This window comes from Blennius ocellaris (assembly GCF_963422515.1).
Source record: "Blennius ocellaris genome assembly, chromosome: 14".
Classification (NCBI taxonomy): domain Eukaryota; kingdom Metazoa; phylum Chordata; class Actinopteri; order Blenniiformes; family Blenniidae; genus Blennius; species Blennius ocellaris.
The window spans coordinates 24054687-24082166 of record NC_137663.1 but is presented as its reverse complement, the minus strand read 5'-3'; the positions used below and the strand labels follow the sequence as shown (position 1 = coordinate 24082166).

The following is a 27480-nucleotide window of genomic DNA, read 5'->3' as shown; positions in this document are numbered from 1 at the left end:
CCTCCTCGGTGTCAGGCTTATTGTTTTCCTTTTACATGTCCGTCGGTTCATCAGAAGAGCCGGGTCATAATTTGTTTGAGGGATTTTAAAAGCTGAAGGCTCATGGGGCGTCTCTGTTCGGGATTTCATTGGCCCTGGCCGTTAGGCCTGGTATGCCTTATAGAGCAGTTTACTTCGAAATGTTTTGTCTTGAGTCCCAGTAAAAAGGAAAAAAAAAATGCAATGACACCATTGATTTATGCACCTGATTTAACACCGCCTAAGCATGCAGTATGTGGGCTACTGCGAAAATGCTCCACTAAGGCTTTTTTTTTTTTTTTTTTAAGCAATACTCCATCAGCAGTGCTCTATAGATTTCTCTTGAGAGATGAAATTGACCTTTAATTGAAAGGGATTCAGGTTAATGCTGCTGGAGCACCTGAGGGTTGTTTTCTGAGCCAACTCGCAGAAACAAATGCCTCTTTGTGTCGGGTCAAACTGAAGCTGGACCCCTGCTTCAATCACCGCCGAGCAAATGGACAAACAAACCAGCTTCGGCTGCTCAATTGATCAACACTTCAATATATTTTCTTTTCCAAGCACTTTCCCTGTGTTTATAAAGACTTTGTTTTTATTGGTTGGACTCAATTAATGCCATTAAAAAAAAAAAAAGGTTGACAAGGGGTTTAGTAATTCATTAATCTTAATTACATTTTAAGCCCATCTCAGAGTGTGATACAAGAAGCAACATCTTTTTTATTCAAACTGATTTTGGCAGATGAATGAAACAATATAAATGAAAATGATTCTTCTTATTATGATTTGTTTAAGTTTTTTTTGCTGACATAGATAACAAGGAATAACCTTAATGGAAGCTTGTCTGTCTGACCTTATGGTTGTTTTAGTGATATGTAATTTTTTTATTTTGAGACGGCTGTGGCTCGGCTGAGTCTCGGTTGGAAGATTGCAGGTTCAATCCCCCATTACCAAAATATCACTGATCCACTCATTCAGAACCTCAAGACTAGCCCAACCCTGTCCGGACATGCATTACCACTTTCTACCACAAGGTGGTGCGCTGAGTAACTATTAGCATCAGGTCTTACAAACATAAGTACAAGAGAAGATGAAAAAGCAGCAGGTGCCAACGTTGACGTTGGTCGTCACCAGTAATGATCAAGGCTCGTAGCAGGGAAGAGACTGGAGTCTTGCTTAGTGTCTCTTAAAGCAGACATTTGCTCAAGTTATTACATTACATAACACAGCAAGTATGTTGAGAAGTACCCAAATATGAATTTACTGTTCTTCCACCACGAACAATGACAATAGCAGCAGAAACCACATCTCAGTGACCGCTGTCCAAAGCTTATGTTATTTTTCACTGAGTTCCTGCAGAGAAAAAGACACAGGCAGGCTGAGAAAGCACTGACGGCGTGTATTTTCCACTGAACCTGACATTTATCCTGCTCTGCCACGGTCGACCTCCATGGGCAAAGAGTAATGAAAGATAAATGTGTTTACAGCAAGTGAGAGAGAAAAAGTTAGCAGCAGCCTTGATCTTTATTAGAAATGTACTCACCTCGCTGCGGTGTTGAATCACAACTGAACCTCTGCATCATTTATTTTATTTTTTTTTTTATTCTTGATGCAGGCATCAGTAGCACGTTCAGCATATATGGTGATTAACTTTTTAGAAGCATTTCAAGAAATATTTTTGCCGGAGGCTGAGTTACTGTTGTGGCTGTAGAGTGAGAGCGGTTCAGCTTGGGGCTCTTCGTTCTGTCACTCCGCAGTAACATCAGAGCCCCGATCGCCTGTTCAGCCATGTGCTTCTGCCCACCACACACCCCCTCTGACCCCCCCAGACCCCAAACAGCAAGTCCCATCTGGATTTGTGTGCATGTTTGTGTGCTGTGATGGATGTTGCTGATGGTGACGCTCTTACCCTCAGTGCCCAGTGCCAGTCTCCTGCCGCCACCTTGGCACTGGAGCCCAGGATGTAACCCAGCCCACTGCGGAGAGACACAACGGCACATCAGAAAGATGAAATAGCACAGCCTGCTCTTATCCATCTCCACTCGGGTCCAAAAATGCACTTCCTGTATGAAGTCAGTGTCAGGAATTAGCTGAGTGTCTTTTCTCTCTCTAAAATTTGGAGAATGTGTGATATGTTAATTGTTAACATTATATTTGTGCATTTAGTCACTAAAATGCCGAAAACAGGCTGAACTGTAACAGAAACCTTTTATGTGTCATAAGAACATATAGCCGGAGAACTAAAGAGAATATTGCTGGAGCAGATAAAGCAATTTTATAGAGTAATAAATGCCTGTAAGATAACATCAGCATTTGTAGGACAAAGGATTCATATAGTAAACTTTACAGCAGTACTACGATGATAACTTAAAAGATGATTCATTGTTGATTCTTGTCAGTAATCATTGTTTGTCTTTATCATATAAGACATGGTCCATGGTTGTCAGAAATTAACCTTTAACACAAATTACACATTTCTGAGCTATTTTAAGCAACATTAAATCACTGGTTTACCAAAATAAACAGCACTTATGGCTTGGATCAAACAAATTGCCTTTAAACTTAAAAAAAAAATGTTCCTTGATTGGAAAGGAGTGTAGTCAATTTCTGTGTAATTTAACGTTATTTAAACCAACAACTAAACCACTGAGCTTTTAGAGAAATATCACTGTAATCAGCGAGGATCATTACAGTTCACATCCAGCAGCTGTAGTCAGACTTGTAGGAGATGCGGTTCTCTTAATGTTGTCCGAATAAAATTGTCATTCAGGCTCAAGAGAGTTCGGTTTGCCAAAACATGAGAGCTATGTTTGTTTTTAATCCATTGAACAAGTTGGCTATTGATTTGTTGCTTAGTTTATAACATTAGTGCCATATTAAAAGACCAAGTTTGCTCTCTTGGATGAAATTAGAATTAATTGATCATATATTTCAATTGAAAGTGTGCAGTAAGGCTATGCGTTTCGGTGTTCATGTGTCTTCACCAATAGCTGATAGATAAAACTTCTGGTGACATTATGTACTTGGTATTTTCCAGTTTTCCCCTTATCATTTAGCCTTTCACAAATCTGAAGTCGTGAACGAAAGATTGTATTATTCTATCTTGTAATTTACACAAAAACAGTTTTGGTTGAGGGAATCTGGATGATGCCAGTTTCACGTGTCCCTCACAGTTGTTTCAGGTTAATGTTGGGGTCATGCTGACATTAGTTTTGTGAGACAGTACAGCCGCTGTTTTAGTGAACAAGACAAACAGCAAGTCTTGCCTAAGTTTCAAATATTGAGCTATTAAATGATGGTGCTGCAGGATCCAGTAGACTCCCACGTGAAACTCAAACTTTTGCCAAGAAGCTCAACACATTCATCCCAAACCATCACCATTATTGTGTTTTATGCACCCATCCTCAGGTATATAAAATAACTTAAAAAACTCGGCAGAAGTCAATCGGACGTCCTGATTTCTCAGATTTCTTTCAGCCTGTTTGTCTGCATGCGTGCCGCCCGGAGACGTCTTCCACGAGAAAAACAGCGAAAGATTGATGATCGAACGAAACCAACAGCGGGTTGCTTATCAGTGAATTTGCTCGCCTGCTTTTTGCACGCAAACACATCAACAGCGAACGGGTGGAAACAGTGTACGGTGGTGCTTCCACGGTCAGTTCTCCAAAAATAACAGAGCAGTGTAAACACGCTCAGACAGCATATGATATTTCCAGTGAGTGACTAACGGCTAATCTTATCGAGCGTCCACCCAGAGAGTGTTTGGAAAGTTCAACACCGACAGTAAAACACATCTACATCAACCTCCAAACATGTCTGAGAGGTCAAGACAAAAAAAAAAAATCTATTTCCTGTAAATCAGGTCTAATTCTTGAGGTCATTTCCTGGAAACGGTCATAACAACCTCAGTAAAGACAAACAAGCAGGAGCCCGATAGGATGTTTGACTGCAGTTTACTGAGGCCCCACTCTTTCACCTTCTATTGTCTGTGTTGCCGGGCAGTTTACAGTGGCCCAAACATTTTGGCAAAGTCAAAACAAAACCACTCAGGGGGCAGTTTGGTCTTTTCCTCTCCTCATTTGTGCATCCGTCTCCAGTCTGCCATCAAACGCTGATCGGATTCACACTTTGAAAATTCATTACATAAGAATCCATCACCTCTTTTCTTGTCTTTGAAATAACAGCCGAAGAGACGGGTTACATAAGTACGTTAATGTACCATAATGTTAATGTCTGCACTGCTGCCCTGCACGTCCTTTCTGAGTCATTCTGAATGCAGACGCTGGAAAACAGCGCAGCGGGCAGCAGCTCGGGCTCACGCTGTTTAGCACTGTATATGATGACAAACATCGGCTGGCTCCTCTCCGCTGCATCCACCGGTGCATTCATCTTTTATTACTTGGCTTTGTTTGTTTTCTCCCTGTGGCCCTTTTTCTGATTGAATGAACTAAAAGGCCTGGACGATTGGAGCTTAATAATACCTCATACTCCCACACGCCCATGACACTTCTCTGAAAAAAGAGAAAAAACTGCAGACACATTTATAAGTTCCTGAAAGTGCCTTTGTGACACTGACCTTCCATTTTTATGTCCTTTTAAATTAGACTAATGCATATTCTTATTTTATTTGACTCGTGACTCATTGAAATGATTTCACAGAATTGACATCCGCACTGAAGTGTAGCTTCTTGGACTCCCAGAATAGATTTTATTCCTTGTTGTTGTTTGGCGTCTGCTTCAAAAGCCCGGGATACGTCTGGCTCTTACCTTCCCAGGGGGATGGCCAGGTAGAAGACAGAGAGCATCATGGTGCGGCTGTTATTTGTGAAAAGGTCCCCGATGATGGTGGGGGAGATGGACGAGTAGCTGGACTCTCCGATCCCCACCAGTCCTCTGGAGAGCACAAACAGCCAGTAGTACTGCAGAGGAAGAGGAAGAAAAGAAAGACGATTTATTATGCAGCGCTGCAGGGAAAGAAGATAACAATGTAAATCCACCTGTGCTTTTATCTTCCTCATCGGTCACCATACTTGTATAAAGTAATATAAGTCATTTACAAAAATGATGGATAAAATCGCACTGTAATTACAATAAATGAATCAAACAATAACGCATTTACACAGACTTCTATTAGTTTTCCTTTAGAGATATTTTTTGGCATATCCTTTGACATATCCAGACAGCATAGCGAGAGTCAAGGAGCAAAATGAAGGCAACCACGATGATTTCCTCAAGGGGACACACATTTCCACTCAGATTTTTATCATTTATTCTTCCAAAGTTCATTCATTCTAGTGCGGATTCATCGTCACTGTGTGAGAGTGTGACTGAAGATTCACATATTGACTGCAGACACACTCTTCTCGATATAATCATCAAGCAGAAGCACTGAACAATCCTGAAAATGATATGCGGGACTGCACATAAACCGATGTGATTGCAAGGATAATGTGGTATCTTTTTGAATAAGGACAAAACCTGGCCAACACTCCTGTAGCACAAAATAAACCCCCCAAATATCTAATGTGGCTAATCTTATTTGTTAAAATGAAATTACCATAGTGCACTCTTGTCAATCAGATGTAATCAATTGGTAAATTTAAAAAAAAAAAAAAAAACCCAGAGTACTTTAAAAACGCTTTAATGGGAACATGCATGCTGGCACCTGTGTAGGCAGCTGGATTGTTAACTGTTTCCATGGCGACCACTACTCTGTCTGCTGCTGAAGCTGCAGTGAAATCTGGCTCGGCGCAGTGACACAAACTGCACATATTGGTCACTAAATTGTGTTCAGTCTGTTGGTTGGATGAGAGAAATATGTTGCACGTGTTAAAAAATTTTTTTTAAGATTTTGGAGCAATGGTGGATGCTCTAAACGTGAGCATGGGGTTTATGTGGGAGTGTCGGTCACAGGAGATTAATGAAGGGGGTGTCGGTAGCAGAGGTACCCCCCCCCCCCCCCCCCCCCGATGTTGACCCCTCAGCTCACAGACGTCACTCCAGGGTTGTGTTGCTAGATGGGACATATATTATCACAGACAAATACGAAACACCCCCTGGAGGCTACACCGCACACACCTCGCTGTGAGAAGACTCTCCGGAGAAACTGTAAAGAAAACCTCGCCGCTGTGAAAATATCCCATATTACATCCGACAATATGTGTTTACAGCTCGGCTCCACTTTCACAGCCGTTTTCCTTTACTGCAAACTGCTGCGCATGTAATTGAGCTTCTCCTGCCCCACGCCTTTGTGTTTGTCACATTTCAAACGATTCGCAGACGATCTATTTTCTTCCTTTCATGCCCCGTCATTCCGCGGGATCACGATGGCGGTCCCTCTTGGAGTGTGCGGTCGCCACACTATCATCATCACTTGGAAGATGAAATGTGAATAAAAGTGACAACGCCAAAAAAAACGAATGCCAAGGAAATGCCACAAAAATGTGCTTTTGGGAATCGTGAGTACAAACTGAGGACTACAAAGGCTTTTGTTTTTAAAAAGGAATTTTGGAAAATGTAGGCTTCAGTGTAAGATGAGCACTGAGGTACAAGGGTGCATTGAGTTTACAGTACAGGGACCTTCTCAGCTCAAACGTTAAAGAACACATATGCGTGTTCTTGCTTACTAAATCAGCATTTCTCACATTGCATAGATCCCCATGCAAACAATAAATGCATAGCTTAAAAAAAGATTCCTGATTGTTTAGAGAATTGGCACATTAGATCGTTTCTCAAGCATACGTGTAAGGATGTACTTCCCTTGCATGTTTAGAGATGCCGCCCCATTCTATCACACCTGACATGAATTAGTGAGTCATTATGCGCGGAGCCTCTACAAAATGTATTCGCATCATTCGTAGCAGAGATACTTAGAAAAAACACAGGCAGGTTTAAGGAAACGCAGGTGCAGCGAGAAATCTGTGGTTGAATCGTTCAAGACATTTAAGAAAAGCAGCAATTCTTTAAAATTATCCACCCATTCACATCAAGATGTGATCATTTCAGTAGTTAGATGGGCCCATAAATCAGGAGGACATTTCAGTCGTTATTTCAATATATTAACACCAAAAATATACATATTATATCTTTATGCAAATATAACTACTATTAAAGCTAATCCAGATAATAGGGTATTTTAGCATATATATATCCATTTAAACCCGGCAGAACATTTCCCTAATTGAGCTGTAATATCATCAAGGGACTATTCTATGCAAATGTATTGAATTCAGGGTTGTGAGGGACGATGGCTGTGGATTTCTTTTTTATTCTTATTATTGCAAAAAAAAACAAACATGTTTCTTTAGTTTAGAATTCTCTATATCCACCCCGTTCGATCTCATTGATCTTAACGTCTTTGCTCTGGAGAGTTTGGTCATTTTAAAGCTTTTTAAAGCTTTTCTTCCAATGTGGAAGACATCCTGTCTCCTCTCACAGTTTTATATCTCGGTATTCTGCCTGTTTGCTGTGTTTCCAGACTCTGACCTGCTTTCCTGCTGGTTGCATCAGCCTCTCTGCCCTTCAGCTCACCTGCACCTACTTCTATTAGCACAGCCCTTGATGTGTGAGGCAGCTTCCTCATTCACTCAGGCAAAGCCCTATTTTTGACTGCTAACCTCCTGCTTTTGGAAATGTGTACATATTTCCCTTTCCCCCTCCGCCTGCTGACCTCACAAGTGTGCTTGTTTCGCGTTGAACACAAGTGGACTTCAGACCGGCTCCCTCTGAGTCACGCAGCCGTGGCTTTTTTCTGAGGCGTGACGACGAAAGCTATCAAACGGTTCAGTTATAAACATCATGAAATGATAAATTGTTCTTGGAACTGAAATGTGATCATTCTGTGCAGCCGGGACTCACTGAAACAGAGGTTATTATTCTTTTCTCAGGCTCTTTATATTCATGAGACTGAAAGAAATGAGTTGTGATTTGCCTTTGAAGGAGATATAGAAATAAACTTTGAGATAAAAGAAGATAAAGATTTTAATGGGTTTGTTTTTTTTCTTCTTTCGGAGAGGCTGTTTGTGTGCAACACCACATGAGGTTTAGCTTTCTGTCTGCAGGACAGAGACGGCCAATAACGTGTTTCAAATTTCAAATAGTCTATAAAAGATCTTTTCACAAAGACAAGTTATGCAGAAAAAGAGTGAGCAGGTTCTTTCTTATGTAAGTTCTGTGTTCCATACTGGCTGCAAATCCTTCCAAAATGCCCCAGAGTGTCTTAAATGCGTAATGATAGGACTCAGTTGTAAGTGGTCATTAACATTTCATTACATGTCATGTCTTTCGCGTCTCGCGGCGACAGCGCCGTAGTGCTGTTACATAAGAGACATCCACTCGCGTCTCATCTGATTGGCACTCTCAGCGACATGTCTGCAGGCCCGGGGTTAAAGTTCAGGGCGAGGGACCACGGGTGCTGGAGGACCAATTCCTCGGCTCCTCATCAGCGGTCAGGCGCCCGGGTGGCATTCATCAGAGCCCAAGAAGCCCCTTCATTTCAACCCATCCATAAGGAGCCTGAAAGCATTTCCAGCTCAGGCAAACGACTGTAATCCAGTCGCCCCCCCCCCCCCCAGTGGATGAGTCCATAGGGGACTGAAGTCAAAGGAGCATCGGCGTCTCTGAGCTGTCACTCTCCTGCACAGCTGTGGGCTGAGGAAGCATGGCAGCGACCCGGCTTACTCACCGGAGACGCTGCGGGACTCCGAGCTGTGAGGACGAGCCATGTGCTGCATGAATTTCAAATATAGACGTCTGTCGAGAAACTTTTAAGGGTCGAATTTTCAGTTCATCGGGTGTGTATATTGTAACCTGTCCCCACATCCTCATGTCCACAAACAGAGCCTCTGCCTGCGAGAGGATGTCGGTTGTAGGAAGGGGAACCCCCCCCCCCCCCCCCCCGGCCCCACTCCGTCTACCCCATCAAGAATAATGTTATTGTTCGATGCAGTGCAACACCTCCCAGCACACGGGGGCTTTTAGAGATATCAAATCTAAATCCACTTGTCAGGCAGCAGTGAAACGACCAAGTCTTATCTCCTGAAGTATTGTAATTGAGACAACTGTGAGCCATGGGCTTTCATTAGTTGATTGGCTGGTAGCCAGAGAGAGAGAGAGACTGAGAGAGGGGGGGAGGGAGAGAGAGAGTGAGACTACAAAAGCAAAGCGGGTGTTCGACTGAACGAGCGTGTCATTTCATTTCACTTGCCTTAACATCAAGCATATCCACATCATAAAAGCATAATTAGCTCGTCAGAGTGGAGAAGGAGGACTAATGGACGAACGCTGCAGCGTCTGTCCGTCAGAGCGGTGCCGTACCTCTTTACTGATGAAGGAGCTCGACAGAGTAACAATGGACCAGAAGAAAATGCCACAGCTCAGGATGACCTTTCTGTTGAAGCGGTCGCCGAGGTAACCGAAGATGGGAGCCGCCACCATGAAGCTGCAGATGAAGACTGTGGGAGGAAAGAAGAAGAAAATGTATTTATTTATTTTTAAAAAAAGGATACCACAACTGTGACCGAAGCGGACGTGTTTTTGTCAATCATGCATGGATTCCTCCTCAGGTCTCAGAGCCAAGCGGTTCAATTCCCCGCTGCACCTATTAAGTCGAGACCTGTCCAGATCAAGCGCGTGATAGCGCTCAGCCGGAGACACAGTGAAGGACTGCCAGAGGACACCTCCATTCAACTCCAACCAATTAGAGCTCCATTATACTTCACCTACACTCACGACAAGAAACCTGGCGAAAGGAAATTAAATACAGACCGTGGCACACTGGCAAATGTCACCGTGGAAAAATGTACAAGATTCAATTTGTGAGGAGAGACATGAGGAGCAGGACTTATACAAATGTGGAGCAGGAAAAAGATTTTGAAATATGGCCCACCACAGTAGCTCTTAAGAGAGGTTGGCGAAGGAAAAAAAAAAAGGTGGCATATGGGATTACACACTGCAAGTGTGATGAGTTCAAACTAATCAAAAAGGAAGTGGAGAAATAATGAATAAAAGGAATTTGTCAGGGTTTAATGTGGCACGACTGGAATCACGATTAAACGAACCACACGGAGGATGGTTAACGATAATAATATATGTGATTCCCTCTAACTCAAGTCCACAGAGAGGACAATAGTGACTGCAAAGCCATAAATGATTCCTCCATCTTAATTTCTTGCAAGTGAACTCGTGTTTTCGAGAGAGCGATTGCTTTTAAAGCGTGCTCCCCTTAATTGCCCCATCTGCTGACTCGGACAACCCGGGTGCTTTTCAGTCAACATTTATGAGGAGGGTCAACCCAAACACGCGTGCATCTTTAATGCTCTCTGTGGAGAAAGGCCAAGAGATGTTTCTCCTGACAGCAGCGAGAGGAGCTGCAGTGTTTTGACACATCATCAGCATAAACATACAGAGGAGGAGAGGAGATGAGAGAGAAAAGAGCGAGGAGGGAGGGGATGTTATGTAAGATACAGGCATCGGAGTCCCACAGCTGCCGAGGCCAACCAACGGGAGAGGGGACAGTAATCAGATTATAGCATAACTGTAGTTTTCAACATGTGATGCTCATCTGTAATTTAAAAAAAAAAGGAGGGGGAGGGGGGAATTCACTGAAACCCTGTTGGTGCTGGTTTACATAACTTTATTGCTATATTTGTGAGAAAAAAAACAGTTCAGTTTCTATGCAGTATAATATTCAGCGACACATTTCAGATTTCACCACCTGGACTGGTTGACACTTAAATTAATTTAAAATGCATCAGCAATACTTTCAAAAATGTTTAGATCTCATAAGGCATTTAGAAATCACAATAAAGACAACTTTTAATATCTAGTTTTTGTTTTAAATGTTCAAATGTAATGTTAAAATGGTAGAGCTGCAAAAATGTGTCTTTATCTGTGAAAACTCCCAACGTGTGAGTTTATCTCATTCTTGGGTTTAAATCAGGAAATGTAATTTAAAATCTAATTTCGATTATTTAAATAATGAAGCGTGCCTTTTCCGCAGGTGCACATTTGGAGCATATCTCTCTGAATCGCACTCATTTCCGCCTTTCCTTCTTTCTCTTTCTTTGCGTGCAGCCTCCGTCACGAGCGCTAATGTGCTGCAGGTCTGTTGTGTAAGAGTAAATGACTCTGATGACTCCTGCCTGCATGTCCAGCTCTCTGAAAAGAGCTTCACTCATTCACCCTGCAGCCACGCCGCCGCTGGAGACCAGCATGCACACACATACTGTCACACATCCGCTGGCTTAGGGGACGACACAAGGACTTACATTTACGTCCTGCAGTTTGTTTGTTTGTTTTTTTGCAAAGTCACGAATAATACACCTCTACTGATAAGATTTTATTGTTTCTATACATAAAAAGCACATTAAAAATGAGACCATCATTTTAAAGTATAGGAGATGTTGTGATGTTGGGTGATTTTAAATATCACTCATTGATGCCATAAAACCTCAATTATATAATTTTATCTAGATTTGAAACTGACACGCATCTCCAACTGTTGGTTGACATGAACATCGACATGCACTTTACGAGTTTGTTTTGCAAAATGTAAAAAATTAAATGTATGAATTGGGAAAATATTAACACTTAGTTGCTTTTTTGTTGTTGTTGTTGCACCACATGTCCTACAAATAACAGTCAGTTAGCTCACAGTTCAGATGGGTTTGATCTGACACTGGGTTAAAAATAGCAGCTGAGCTCTGCGGGTTCCCCAATCTGATCTGACTTTGTTGCTCTCCACCACGTGCACGCAGACTTCAAATGAATCTCTGGCCTGAAAATGTTGAAAACTGCCTGTTTAACTCGGGTTGTTATAGCAATCGTTCAACGACACAAAGTTAACTTGCAGATTTCGCCTGCATCAGTTGGCGCAATGTCGCTTTTGTTTAGCAAAATATTTGTTGGCTTTGAGTCAACCAAACAGTCGTTTTATTACACCGTTGCTTTGTGTAAAGAATAATGCAGTGAAACCAAACTAAAGCCCTGTCAGTGCCTTTTTTTGGATTAATTTTATTGACAAGCCAGCAACTTGAGTTTCTCTTAAGCTTAAACCAGCTCCATTCTAGCACAAGGCCGACTGGACTCTCAATATTTTTTCAAACTTCTAAATTTTTGTCACTATGAAGAAGCTCCACATAAAACTGATTTGGGTTCGTACAGCAGTATTAATGTTTGAACGCAGTGTGTGTGTGTGTGTGTGTGTGTGTGTGTGTGGGGGGGGGGGGGGGCTCTGCAGTATTGCAGATAAGACAAGGGAGAGGTCCACAATCATCCACCTCCAGCTGCTCCACACGGGTTTTAAAAGCCAGAGGCCGAGGTTCATTAGTCTCACTGTTTAGCAGCTTGTCAAATGTGCGTATCCTCACATCATTAGCATGCTTAGGGACCACACTGCACCCCCCTCTCTTAATTGCATGATTCTTTAATAAGAGCTGTCATTTTCCTTGAGGATCATTATCACCTCTTAGCAGTTTCGACACATGCACGTGAAGTCAAGTGTTGACCGTGTGCTCACATTTGTTTGTGCTCACAACTCCGCTTTCAGATAAACGAATGCCGTGTTTGTTCTGGGGCATTCGTCTTTGATGTTATTTTAGCTTCAGCGTAAGCAGAGCGGGAGAAGATACACGGGAGAAAGAGATAACGCCGAAGGAAAGTTGGCAGAAATAAAACAAAACAAATACCTTTAATACCATTTAAAGTGAAGACACACAGGGGTGGGCCCGACTGAGTGCGCTGCGATTTCTCCGGAAAAAAAAAAGAAAAAAACATGTCTCCTGAACCTGCTTTGAACTCACACAGAATAATGAGACGGTGTTGATGAAAAGTCACAACTGAGTTACAAACAGGCGCTTTTGTTACGTGACAAGCGGGGTTGTTTATTTTAGGCAAAAACAGGTACACCTTTTCCACCGAAGAAGCTTGTTCTCATCAAATTCCTGGCACAGGCAGCCCTGCCCAGCTTTAAAGATTTAGATGCAGGGCAGACGCTTGTCTCCCTTTGACTTGAATTTACTCAGTAGCTCTTCAAGTATTTGAAATGTGGCTTTCTTCAGAGAAACAGTGAAACATATCTCCGGCATTGTTGAAAAAGAAAGCATGTGAATCAAGAACTACCCTGATAAAGCTTCCCAGGCACAGAATAAGAAACAACTGAAACACCCATTGACTCTTTCGTGAACCGACCTCGGTCTCTGGTTGTATCCTTTAGTCTGTAATTACTCAGTGTTACACTGTGTGAACAGAGTGATCTGCTTGACGCAAAACACATGCTGTCACTGAAACCGGATTCACTTTGTTGCCATGTATAAACTTGATAGAGTCTCATCCGCTCCCCAGAAATGACCTGTCACTACAAAGGCGTCCAATGAAACAACAGAATGAATCTCCTGTCAGTCCTCACTCAGGGCCCACCACTCCCTCCCCTTGACTACGACTCATTTTGAGGGTTCAAATATGTTGAGATAAACAAGTGAAATTAACCCCATGTTAAGCTTGAGATTATATTTAGTTGCAAAGATGGAAACAAGTGTTTACTGCTTGTTTACACCGGCAACATGTGTTCGGCTCGATTAGCAAGTATGAGCTCAGTGACAAGAGAATAAATGTGTCCAGTCTATTTGGAGACCTTGTAGGAAAGACACTCTAACAATACGTCTTCACAGCCGCCAGGTCACACCCAAAACTCTTTGTGCCGACAGACACGACTATAAATCCCAATAAGAAGAGCTCATTTATTAGGCATTTTTTCAGTGTTGATGTTTGAAGTACATTGCAAAGGCATGAAAAGGGGAAGTGAAAATCAGGTTGAATGCACTCACAATTCAAATTCCCCAACTCGCCACCATTGTCTTCTTGTTTATTCAAATAGTGAAACACTACGAGTCTGTTTGTATGGTCTACACGGTATCGTCTGAGGCGAACGCAGACGAATCAACCGAGATGGAAGCCTTTCGCGTACACAGTGAGACATGCAGAGCCGGTGTGTGGATGTTTACACTGCAGGCCAGTGTAGGAAGGAAATATTTTCATAGTATAACTCAAAGGACAAGAGTTAGTTTAAAGTTCCATCTCCTTCAGATCGTGACAATTGAGTGCCACAGAAGATGCGTTTCCAGAAGCTAAATCAGCTCTCAGCACTGGCACTTCACTTCCCGACAGATTAATTGAGATTTACTTCATGGATATTGAGGCTACATCATGATAAACGCAGAGAAAACAAACTTAAAAAAAAACGAAGAAGGAGATTTTCTAGGAGGTTTAATTCGGATAATTACAGTGTTCACCGTTTGTGCTTGGTGTAATTATGATCAGCGATAATGACGGCATCGCGTCGCCGTGTACCTCTGAAGGAAGTGACTCAAGTGTAGAGTGGGAAACAACTAAAGCCAGGCGCGCAGTATCAGCTCTGCCTGACATCCTGCCTTTATCATCAGGCTTACGTAACTTATTCTGCGCTATTAGTTCAGCAAACACAAACATGTTTCTGTTAAAGCTATTGTTTACCGCCTTCCTGGGCTGCGGGTGAACGCCACAGTGGCCTGACTCAGAAAAAAACAACGTAATTAATAGCATTAAAAGTAAAAACCGTGTGAAGAATATGGTGGAGACGTCAACCAGTTCTTTGAATCTTTAAGGTCATTTATCAGCGCCGGCTCATCTGACTGCAGAGACCTCATCGACATTGCTTTGTATTTCACACCTCTATAGACTAGATGTATGATTCGTTATTCTCTCTTATCTGCTTGGTTTTCCCTTTATGTCTTTGAGTCAAAAGAACTGAGTGCGTCGAACTTCTGAGGGAATAAATGACGGGGAGATTCAGACTGCGGCGTGGCGTGAGCCTCAGGTAGCAGAGCGAAACCTGTTGTGAAGTTCTTCAAATTCCATCCGAGATGCTGCGCGTGTTTCTCACAGTCTGAGCGGACACAACGTCGCATGTTCAGGTGTGACATTGCCGTTATTGTCTGAGACGTGTGAGACACAAGTGACTCATGATGCTGCGGACGTGTCTGAGGGTTTCTTTTGTCTCCTCAGAGGATGAAAACAGGATGAAATCAGAGAAAATTATTTGTGACCAGTGAGATAATACACACAGAGCATCTTTGATTAGTCGCGTACCAATAAAAATTCAGATAATTTAAAGTGGGGAAAAAAACCAACTCTTGATCTTTAAGTGAGTGAGTCTAAAGTTATTAACGTTATTAATGTCACTGAGTCCCGACATGATGTATCACCCATTAGCATCAGCACCTTCCATCATCTGTCTTCTGTCATTAGTGCACCTCATGGACCCATTAATTTACTATCCAGTGAATCTTTTGGTGATCTGCAAACAACGCCTTCTCTCAGTGAGGAGTAACACTCTAAAAATACATTTAAACTGGATAATTAGGTGCCGCCTTCATGGTTCAGATGAGACGTTTAATGAAAATTGGCTTTCAGTGGAAAAATGTATCTCTGACACACACAACACACACACACACACACACACACACCAGGGGAGACTAGAAACACCGGACATCCAGCAGGTGCTTTGATTGGCCAACAGAACAATACCTCCTGGGGATGACTCACTCCCCATGAATCAATGCCTCTGTGGATGTTGCATCAGGGGGAGATGCAGACACGTATGTTGAGTGCGTGTACAAGGGTGTGTGTGTGTGTGTGTGGGTGTGATTGATATTCACTGAGCCTGTACAGATCCATTTCCCTATGAAACACCGGATTCCCACTGAAGAGAGCACCTGTGAGGCTCTGCATCCGGCTGTGAGATACCAAACACTCAGCAGCCCATTTGATCCTCCACATCCCCCCCAAAAAAAAAAACACTGAGGTGCTTGTCTGGCTCCACATGAGACGATTCAAGTGCCTCTCGAGGGGTTTTTATAGTGATTTAGACTGAAAAAAGATGAGATGAAGATACGGAAAGTCAAATATAGTGCGGTTCCATCCCCACCTAGTCCAGATGCATGAAGAAAGCATTCTCCTGCTCTCAAGCTTTCCCTTCACGCCTCCGCTCTCGAGATTTGACTTTGGAAGTAAATGTAATCTCTCATGGTCTCAAGTGCTCCAGCTCGGGAATGAAATCAGCTTTATATTTAATTTGGAAATCAAGTCGGGTAGTTTCTTTGTCCTGCAGTGGCAGAGAAAGAGATAAAGCTAAAATGAAAATACGCCGCACGTCGACGCTGAGCAGGAAGGACAATATGAAAATCCAACAGCACTTATTGTTATAATGCACGCATTCCTGGAAAGGTCAAATCTCATCATGCCTTCTCTCCCATTGTCTGGATTTGTAATTCAGCAGCTCCAGGTCCTGCAGGGCAGTCAAGACAGTGCAAGTGACTGAAATCGAATGTACGGACACCGATACACGTTTGCAGGCTAATCTAAGTCACGTTGAAGCATAAAAAAAAGACTGTTTGACCCGTCCTCTGTGCGCCAGGTATGTGTCTGGGTGTCAGAGCAACACAAACAGCCAATAACTACAACCTCACTCCTCCGAGCCTGTTGACTCACCTCCACCTTTGCGCCTCTGCCCTTTTCCATCATTACACCTCCAGCTGCAACTGATTCTATTAGTGGTCGGCTATCTTTGTGTTTGCTCCAAATATCTCTACTTATCGGCTTCATAACACTGGGCAGGAATGGACTGCTATTTTATCAGTCTCACATACTGGTCCTCTGAATAACTGTATGCATAATGGGAGAGATAATCCCATCCAATAACCTGTGAGATTTCGTCGTTGCTATTTTTAAGTGGCATGTCTGCGTGTCGCCATAGTGTCGTGTTGACTCACCGGACTAATGGCCCAACACTTTTGTCATTTTGAGTTTGAATGTGAGCAGCACACTTATCGTTTACCCTTCAGGTTAGCAGTTTGAAGCTTCCAGGAACTACAACAGGTAACCCAACCCTGCATGCCGCGCATGTCATCACGTACAGAATATGTCAGGAACTTCAGTCATATGTAACCTTTGTCACACACACACAGAAAACACAATACGGTGCAGCTTTTTGCATGACGGGTTTGGCTCCGTGGCTGGGAAAAAAAAAAAAAGAAAAACTCAGGCACATTCGATCAAGAACACGCTAAACGAATCCATCTGTCAGCAATATTCGACGACTGTGTATTTGGCACGTAAGACGCTGGCTGACACATATTTGATAACACATCCCACTATAGCTGTGGCAAACTCAGATTCTTTGATGTATCTCATTCTTCCTGGGTTGATTGTTTCATGATGAGAAAAAAAAATACTGTTATCAATTGTGTATGAGAATCTTTAAGGAGCTTTATGGCTTTTTGTCTCCACAGGTATGCAGAGACTCACACAAAGTAAAGCAGCTTTAACACTTAAACATCTACGAAACATTGATTGGATTCCTTTTGAGATCATCTCTGTGGAAAAAAATGTGAGTGGGAGCTTTCAGTATCTGGAAGCGTTTCAATATCACTGAGTGTTTTTGATGGTGCTGAAGCTCGTGTTACAAATGTGGGACACGCTACGAAAATCTCGCCTGTGATCAGAGGGTTGTACTGAAGAAGTCCTGGCAGTGAATTCAATAACGAGTATTTGAGAGAAAATGTCTATGCTTTTTGTGTGTGTGTGTTGTTTTTTTTATTATTCCGATATCATAAATTGTCCAGGAGTTATTATCATGTTAATATGCATACCAGGCATGTCTGCAATGGCAATATAAGTACAAAACACATGGAAGATAACTTTTAATGCATTCCAATTTAAAATTGCATGCATGGTTATTTTTCGAAGCTCTAGGATGAAAAACAACTTTCAGATCAATACCAGAGATGGAAAACTCCTAAATGACTGAGATCTTTGGTGGAGTCTGTACTGCAGATCCAACTATTAATCATTAAAATTAAACTGTGTGGCTTTACAGAGCTTAAAAGCACAAATAAGTTGAATGCTGCACTGCAGCCACATAAACACAGCAGTGTGTATTTGTTTAGCAGAATGCAGCCGGGAGGTTCGCACAGTCTCTGGTGTATTTTATATAACACAACACTAAATCTAATGCAGGAGTTCTGGGTGCTGTAAAACATAAAAGCGACAGAGGAAGAGTAATTTGTTTTACCCACTAATTTATTGCTCAGTTGAAAGAGATAATAACGTGCAGTCACTACAAGAAAAGTTGCAATCTTCCATCTAAGCTTGGATAATCTTGAGGTTGTGCTTCTAAATAATAAACCACAGAAGCAAGTATAATAAGAGCCGTATCCCCTGTTTAGTCAACCAGCAGTTAGTTAATGGAGGTCAGGGCTCTGAGGCCTCTCTGTGTTGAGTTTTCTGTCAGGTGTGTGCTACCGGCAGGAGTGGCAGCTTTGTTCCTGCCTCTAATGATTAATGGGCCTGCCTGCGGAGGGTGTGACACATAACTTAGGTCTGAGCGGGACACCAGAGCCGGCCAGTGTGTCTGACTGAAACTCAGAGGTTTCGTATTTTTTTTATTTTGTTTTTTTTTCCGTACACCCGAGTTCCGGCCTCCTGGATTCCCCTTCATGCGGAGCTCCGAACATTTCTGCATTCCTCACATTTCTGATCACCACTAATTCTCCCCGAAGAAGCCCTTTCGCTTCAGATTCCACCGGTGTTGGATTACTGCAGTCTGATAAATGCCACATGCAGCCTGGGAAATACCCGTGCAGCGCCGCTCCTGTCAGACGGAGCGGCTAATTCCTGCAGAACCTGCCATCAAGTGCTGCTTACAGTAATGCCAACCTAAACCTCCCTGATTTGATTCGCTCCCTCTGCTGATAGCCTGTCACTGCAGCAAATGTTTTCATTACCTGCTCCCAGTGCGAGCCGCAGCTGCTGGGAATTATACGCAGCTCCAAATAAAAGCCAGACTGGCGAGAGTGCACTGGAACTTCATCTTTTGCACATTACCAGCGCATATATGAAGCACGGGCATATGGTAGGAATAAAGAAAGGTGCTTGCTTTGCTTCCCCCCAAAAAAGACAAAGTTAAAGTAGAATGATGTGCCTTCCTTTGAGGCTCCAGACGCCGACTCGAGCTGCAGAAATAAGAAAAACATGTTGTTTTTTTTCTTCCCCGGGATACTTTCCTGCGGCTGGTGACATGGCACTTAGCCGGGATCCAACGGCAGAGCGAGCGCTGAAGCGCAGGGCGAGGAGTTTTTCTTCTTCCCTACCATTTCCTGCAGTAACTACAGGAGCAGCCGACTTAATGACAAGCTCCGGCTGAAATGACAGAGAGCTCAGATTGTCTGTGTCTGTGTTCTTTGCATGCTACCCTAGTTATTGGGACTAATGGAATATGAAAACACTGGCTGGTGTGTGTGAGTGTGTGTGTCACTTTGTGTGTGTGTGTGGCTGTGTTTTCTTGATGTCATTCAGAGAGGAGTGCAGGCATGAGGCATTTAAACTGTCTTTTTCAGAGGAGCAGGGGGAAAATCAGCCACAGTCTACTGGCCATAAGTGCTCCATTGCTCACACAATTACATAAAAACAGTCTTTTTTAAAATGCGTGTGACTCCATTACACTGCGCCCACCTCCAGCTTTATTTGCTTTACGCCGCCAATTTCAGAACATTTGTGGCATCGCTTGACACGGGGGTGCCAAACTCATTTTAGTTCATTGAGCAAATATAGCCCGACCAGTAAAATCACAGCATAAAAACCTATGAAAAACAGCTTCAAACTTTTCTCTCAGCTTTAATACAAAGACGAATTAATACATTTTCACATTTGCACTGTGTTTACATTTACATTGTGCACTTTCTAAATAATCTCTATGAACAAACTGAGTTTTGCTTCAACCTTTAGCATCATTCTGGGTGACTGAAGATTAAAAAATGACCCACAATTTCAACTTTGACTGGAGTCTTTTAAACAGAGCCGGGTCCTTTAGAAAATACAGACGGTTGGTTTCTTTAAACAACACAACAACAAAATTGGATTTCAGGTTAATTTAATAAACAAATCTACATTTTTGTTTCTTGACTTGACCTTCATAAAATAAACTATGCATTGATTCCTTACCCTTAATCTTTAAACAAGTGAATTTGACATATTTTCGAAAAACAGACATTTTATTTTACCTAATTTTTAAATTGCAGGCAAAGAATTAAGAAAAATCCAGCAGCAGTGCCTGATGGGATTAAAAGCAAATCTACACATTTCTGCTGCTGTCATTTTTCTCAAAGTGCTTCTGGTCCAATTATCCAATTGTTCTCTACTTCCTGCTAAAATCTCTGCGTACCAGTCACTCTGGCACTCCTGCGCTTTGCCCCACAGCTCTCCTCCTTTGCATTACAACCACCCCCACCTTTCAGTCTGATCCAGCCGTCTGCTCCAACACCTGCATCTCCACTCTGGAGGGTCTTATCACAGCCTCATTTTCAGAAGATCCTTTGAATCTTTTAATGATGATATCTACTATACATGACATAATCATCATCCTCCCTGCAGTTTGATGCTCTAAAAAATATTTTTCGAACTGCTCCTACGTGTGGTCTTTGGCAGAGTAGAGTCCCTCCTTCCCTCTATTTCTGAAATAGTCTTTTTGGCACACTGTTTTAAAGCTCATTAATGTTTCTGACCTGTTGCCAGTGACTCTAATATTTGTGAAATGTTCAACCAGGTGTTTTTATGCAAAATACATACACTATATACCTGTCAACTATTTTACGACCCCAATCCAACTTCTTTTGATAGGTGTTGCTGGCAAAGCCTTTAAAATGGGCCCTTTTCTTTCAAACACATAAGGAGTGCTTAGATCATATGTTGACTTAAATGTTCAATTAAAAATAGACTTTAGGCATATAGCACTATTTTCACTGCTGCAGCAGTCTCTAAAGCGCTTTCCACTGTTAGTCACATTCACTCATTCACACACACTCGCAAAAATGGTGACAGATGCCAAGCGAGGTGTTTAACCTCCATTGGGAGCAATTTGGAGTTTAATGTCCGGGGGGTGGGGGTTGAACCAGCAACCTTGGAATTGGAACCAACTGAGTCACTGCTGCCCAAGAGATGCTCAGTACGAAATCTCATTATGTTTAGATTTGATACAATATCGCAACGTTTTTGAAGGTGAAAACGGCCTGACAACAATGTCTGAACATGATGATTGGATTCGGAGCTGTTCTTCCGTGCCGCTATTGGTTCTTCGACAGGAAGTGGAGTGAGGAGTCGCGGTGCCAATCATCACCCAACAGCTGCCCCCCTCTGAGACCTGGCCTATAAAGAAAAGATCCCGGGATGGAGATGCACACACTCCCACACACTGTCTGTGTAACGTCGATGCTTCATCAGGTCATCGTTCTATTCTGGTCGCAGCAGGAGGGAGGCGGCCCGCTGAACACCATCGCAATGCAATTGCTTTGCTTTCGGGAATCAATAATGGAGAGAATTAAACCTGGCTAAAATGCATGACCGAGGGGAGGAAGTCACAGGTGGCCCTGGCTTTCTCTCTACACTGCCCCTCATGTCTCCTCCTTCTGCGACTCGTACGAGGTGTGAGTGGGAGTAACAACACGACAACAACAGCTGCCAAACTGCTGCGAGAGTGACAGAGGGCGAGAGAGAGAGAGAGAGAGAGAGAGAGAGGAGGTACCGAGGGATACCAAGGAGGGCAAAAGACAAAATAGGAGCAGCTGTGAGCGGTCAAAACAGCTGATCAAGCACTGATAGCTCAACTTCCCACTGTGTACAATGAAATCAGAGAGCCTCCTATAGTCCATGTTTCTGACTGACACTCATCACAAAGCAAAAACCCCACAGTTAAAGGCTCAAAGGGGAGAAAATGTTCCCGCTTAATGCAGCCTGGTAACTTGTTGTGGTTTTAGACCTGAAGCCTTATTTTTTGTGTGTGTGCAGCATAAGTCTGATGTGTTAGTGCAGCTTAAGCCATTAGTCGCACACTGCACCTGTGGCCTCATTCCTTGGAGCTCACACACTGACAGAAAAGAAGACTGACACCATGTTGAGACCGCCGCAGTGTCAGTTGGTGCATGCGCGGGTATCGTGTTGCAGACAAGGTGGGCAGCCACACGCCGGATGGGGAACAGACAGTCCGCAGGCTGTTTAAAACGCCGGTTCCTTATTAAGCCGGCGCCCCAATGTACATCCAGCTCCACTGACCCCAATAACTCCAAACTGAAACCCTCAGAGAATAATTATTGCAGCAGATTCCATTATCAAGAGATAATTCAGTCTATTAAGATCTTTTTTTTTCTTCTGCTTTGCCTCGGAGCATTTGTTACCAGGAGGAGAACGTGTGTGGGAATTCTCGAGTCCCCTCATCAAAAGAGCTCAAAAATTCTCCCACACCCCAACGCAGCGCCATCCAGGTGAACCCCCCCTCTCCAATTCCTCTCCTCCATTAACCTCCCGTGCCCTCCGAGCCCAGGGGGACTCGGCCCTGTTCACAGCTGCGTGTGAGTGTCACTCACTTCAGACAGCCTCTGGCCGAGGGCCTTTCACACGCCGGCCCCCGTCCATTCCAGAAACGGGAGCTGAGTTGAGGGCGTCCTGGCGCTCTGACAGGTCCGCTGAGTTCAGGTGAGAACATCTCCGCCTGCTGATGGACGGGGGCCGGACGGCTCCGGGCTCAAACTGCATGCCTTAATGCTAACCTGACGGACAGCTCTGGACACCTCATCCTCTCACACTCCTCGGGCAGCCGGGATGCACACACACACACAGACGTGACAGACACGGGCGCATACCTCATGTCAATTTGTGTTTAAGCTGGTTTTGAAGATGCCGCTGTTGCCAAATCACAGAAATAACTGGTGCTGCAGAGCCTGAGCCTATTACAGAATATTTTCCATGTGCTGTCCTTTAGGGCATAAACACCAGCGAGTACACGAACACACGGCGAAAACATTAATACTAATGCTAATGGATAGAGATGGTTCCATTTTCCCTTCTATAAATGACAATCAAATCAGGCTGAGGGGAGAGAAATGACTTAACTGAAAAGCAGAAGAGGGAAAAGTATAAATATTACAGTTACTTAAAAGGTTGTTGCTGTTTATTTTTCTAATTTTAACCTACCACTTACTGCTTTGTACATTTTTAAATAAACTTCTTCATTTGGGTCTAACTTTGGTATTTGAGTTTTTCTTTTGCGTCACATTGCATTACATTGCATCATTGTGTGTTATCTCACCATCAGGACTGATTGAGACCTTGATGAAACTCACAGAAAATATGATCCCATTGAGTATCCATCATATGGGACAAATGAAACAGAAAGGATATGATAGAAAATATTTCTATCGAATGTGAAAGCCACACAGAAGAAATGTAAATCACATTCACATGTGCAAGAAAAAGTCATTAGAGTTGTCTTTTGAAGTGTATTTACAGAAGTTGAATTGTTGTTATTTTCACTCACTTTGACACAGGCTCAAGCATGAATGTGAATTTTCTAGTTCTGTTGAAATATTACACAGCAAACAAATCCTGACCGTCGCCAGAAACAGACATGTAATGTAGTTAGACATTTGGAGGAAATCAAAGGTGTTTGCAAAATATTTTAGATTTCAGTGTTTAATCAAATCAATCACGAGAACTCTTTCATTACAGTAGTTGTGATCCAGAGCCAAGGAAAATAATCTTAAGTATTTCTTTCACACGGTCAGACTTTCACACTCCTTCTACTGCTTCGTCTATGATTTGATCCAGCAGTGTGTGGTCAGTCATGTTTTTTCTTCCTCTTTTTTTTCCTAGTGTGAGGGTGACCTGGCAGCAGGGAAAGAGAGAAAACCTCAGCACACACAACGCCCACTGCATGCAAAACACCTACGTTTGCACTTTACGTTCCCAGGTGGACGAGAGCTGCCAGCGAAGGTGTGAGAGAAGGCAGGTGCGGGAAGTGTGAGCTCAGTAACGGGAAGTTCAGGGCGAAGGGTGACACCAGAAACGGCTTCTGAAAATGTGAGTGGATCCTACTCAAGAGTCTTCTTTCAAGAATTCGGCTTACGTCATGCCGCTAACCTCTTCCTCACACCTAGGCTCGCCGTCTGCACCCACCCGGCCTCACAGCTCAAGACCCCGACACCCGGAATTCCTCACACTCGGGTGTGAGGAAGAGGTCGGCTGGGGATCAGGGGCCAAGCGGAGTCTGAAGCCCGACAGGACGGTACAGGAGAGGCTATCCAAACACACAACAGTCCTGCTTTTCGCATTGGCCGGCTGGGTGCCTCGGCGTACGGGGCAAAATCAGCTGTGCATGCAACTCCAACCTGCAGTGTGTGTGAGTGTGTGTGTGTGTGTGCCAGCGTGACTGTTGTGCACAACTCAAATTATGAGCCAATGCAAACAGAATTAACAGCCAAACACCATTCACGGTTTCCTGTTTCTTGTTAGGAGTCCGTACACGCGAGTGGCTGGCAGCAAACATCACCTGCAAAGGTCAGGGAGTGTTTATAAATGCAGGCGCCCTGCTGAACGAAAAAAAAACAACGAAGAATGCCCTTTTCTCACCTTTATGTTTTGGTAGAGGCCAGGCTAAAAATGTGCTTGATCCAACACATCCAGAAAATTAACAGTCTATCCAGGAGTTATATAAAAGAGATGGATTTGGAGAACCTGGCTGTGTTAAGTTACAAAACCTACAAAAACATATATATGATCAAGAAAATGTTTAAAACTAAAGGCTTGTTCAAAGAAAATATAGATTTGTCAAGAGGTGATGAAATGACTTATTCACTGAAACCACAGCTCTGATTTCTTTTCCTTTCGTCGGTGTTTTGGTCCGTAACGTGCCGCTCGGCTCACCTAAGCGCAGCCTGCAAGCATCAAGTGAGGTGGAGGAAAACACTAGCCTGTATTCTTCCTCTGCTCACACTGAAACCCGTCTGCTTGTCTTCAATTGCACTTTGTGTGCGAGCTTGTTGGTGTTTGAACAGGTCCGAGTTCATTGGGCTTGTGAGTTTCTGCAGGAAGCCCTGCCCTGAGTCCTCAGACTCTCTGGGTGCATGCATGCAGGCTCTCAGGAGACCAGCGCCAGGCTGTGTTTTCCTTTCTATTGACCTGCTGCTGCTGCTGCTGCTGTTGCTGCTGCTGCTGCTGTTGCTGCTGCAGCGAGGAAATGTTACTCCCACAACTCCCTCTTTCAGGTCAGCCGAGACACAGAAGAGTTAAGAAAATATGAGCAGATTCAATTTCAACGACTCCTGAAATCTGTGGGTACGTCAAACACCAGCAAAATGTTGGAGCCATAAACTTAAATTCTAGAAATATACTTTTCTAGCAGCTTTGAATAGGTTGTAGATTTAACAAATTAGATGCAATCCACAGGCGCTCTGTTTAAATCAAATGATTAGAGATCAATAATACGAAGGAGAAAAAAGGATAAAGGTATGAGAAAATCACTTGTTGGACAATTATGCAAATTTCTCCTCAAATTGTTCTGTCGATAACTCCGTTTGAAGAAAACCCCTCGTGCTTTTTGTGTGTCAAAACAGAAAAATGGAGAGTCTGTCAGGATGAGCTGGAGGACGAACCGAAGGTCAAAGCATCTGCCTTTCATGGAGTCAACCTTTTTCAAGAAGCATCCAAGTTATGCAATAATTACACGCGAGGAATGTGTGGAGCTATCTCCTTTCAAGCAGGTAATTATGGGATTAGAGGAGACTCACCGGTTTGCAACAAGCCGATTCCACTGTCTGATACATCGTAGTGCCGCTGGATGTCAAGCAGGACTCCTGTAAACAAGAGAAAAGGGAGAAAAAAAAGGGTTGTAGCTTTTAATATACTTAATGACCAGTATTGAAATGCTGTGAGGTTTGTGGCAAAATCAGCTCGGGATTTATGAAAGTGTTTCGCCGCTTAAGATTATTGAGCATGATGGACGGATCACTCTGAGGCTGTCATTCACTTAACATCCCTGAAGAGTAATCTAATACCCCCGATAAGTGCTCTCTTGGCTGCCACACAGTGTAAAACTTCAGTAAATGGCTGCACAGATTTCACCCTGAGGTGTTACATACAAACAATTCCTCATATCAAATTGCCAAACACATTTTTGGAACCAAAAAAACACTTCCACGCTCACACGTTCCACACCATTAGCTCCTTGCTGACTCATATGCGGAGCTCTGGAGGGCGAGTTGATCTGATTTTTTTTTTTTTTTGAGGGTGTGGGGGGGGGGGGGGGGGGGGGTGGCGCTGTCACTGACGTGCCGTGACCAAGGTCAATTCATCTGGTGGCTCTCATCAGTCACGCGGACGTATAGCGGCACACAAACGCAGCGCCACCGCGAAAAGCCGCCGTCTTTGAAGTCCTGTTTACTGTAACCCAAGAGCAGCAGCGCTGGAATGAACGAAATCCACATTCTCCGCGTCCCACCGGTGTGTAATGTGCAGTGCAAGCCACCTGCTGTTTGGCCAGTCGCCGTCGTCGTTCGACAGTTGATGAACGTAAACGACTGGATCTCGGCTCGTCAAAACATCATGACTTTTTTATGTGTAGCTCTCGTGCCCAAGGAATCTCATTAAACTTTAAGCAGGTTGTAAACATCAGAAGTTGAAGATGAAGAAGAAGATCAAATGGTGATAGGCTACAGTTAAAAAAATGCCTTTATTGCATCAGTAAACTCAGTCTCGTCAAATAAAAGTTTATTTCTTCGGAGACCTCTTATTGAGACGAAAGAAGAATTAATACTTTTGTAAATGAGGAGTTCTGGCAGTTCAAGGCGCGGCTGTTGGTGTGCTTGGCGCTGCACTTGGCGAGTCTGGAAGCCCGGTCCAGGGATTTGCAACGCAGCTCATGAAAATGGAACAGGAACATGACCAACATTTTAAGAAGCCGGCGGCCTCAGATTGTTCCGCTCTGCTCCGGCTGCAAACCTCCGTCACCTGGCATGACCTGACCTCCAAGCTGGAATCCCAGGAACAGCAAATGCATCAACATCCCTGTCAAATTGATGAGGAATCTCGACATGAATGCCGGTCATAGATTGTGCTGAGGCCTTGCACTGGCGTCGCTCGCCGTCCCAGGGTTTTCAAAGGTATGACGCCGAGGCGGGTGCAGGTTGAACTGTGGCTGGAAGCAGATGCATACATCAGATTCCTGTCAGCTGAGTCAAACCACCTGCTCACATTCTCACACTCGAGGCGGCATTCTTTCTGAAGTGCTACGCCAACAAGTCATTCACTTCCTTTTCTTTCCTAATACCCCGACTTAATGCTCCTTGTGTGCCAGATATCGACGAGTTTCAATGAAACCCACGCTCAGGCCGATCTCCGACACCGCCGATGCAGCGACACGATGATTTTTAACGGTTCAGCATGCGGACACTGTGTAACGTGTTCAAGTCGCATGTTCACACGTTTCAGCTTACCTGCCTTCCTGTGGTCACACACAAACACTTAATGTAATAACACTTCAGGTTGTCATCTCTACATGCCCTTGGTATGCAGGTTGGTTTTGACAGTGACTCCACCCTCCCTCTGTCA

At 43.5% G+C, this 27480-nt stretch overlaps 1 protein-coding gene across 1 annotated transcript in view; it reads right to left on the bottom strand.

Annotated features, from left to right (window-relative positions):
• The window catches only part of spns2 (SPNS lysolipid transporter 2, sphingosine-1-phosphate), a 66146-nt gene that overhangs the window by 21053 nt on the left and 17613 nt on the right, over positions 1-27480 (bottom strand). Inside the window, exons 2-5 of the mRNA XM_080508772.1 lie at positions 25662-25727; positions 9331-9467; positions 4783-4934; positions 1925-1991 (exon numbers count right to left, since the gene is read on the bottom strand). Coding sequence (XP_080364898.1) covers positions 1925-1991; positions 4783-4934; positions 9331-9467; positions 25662-25727 — 422 coding nt within the window. The remainder of the gene's footprint in view (positions 1-1924; positions 1992-4782; positions 4935-9330; positions 9468-25661; positions 25728-27480) is intronic.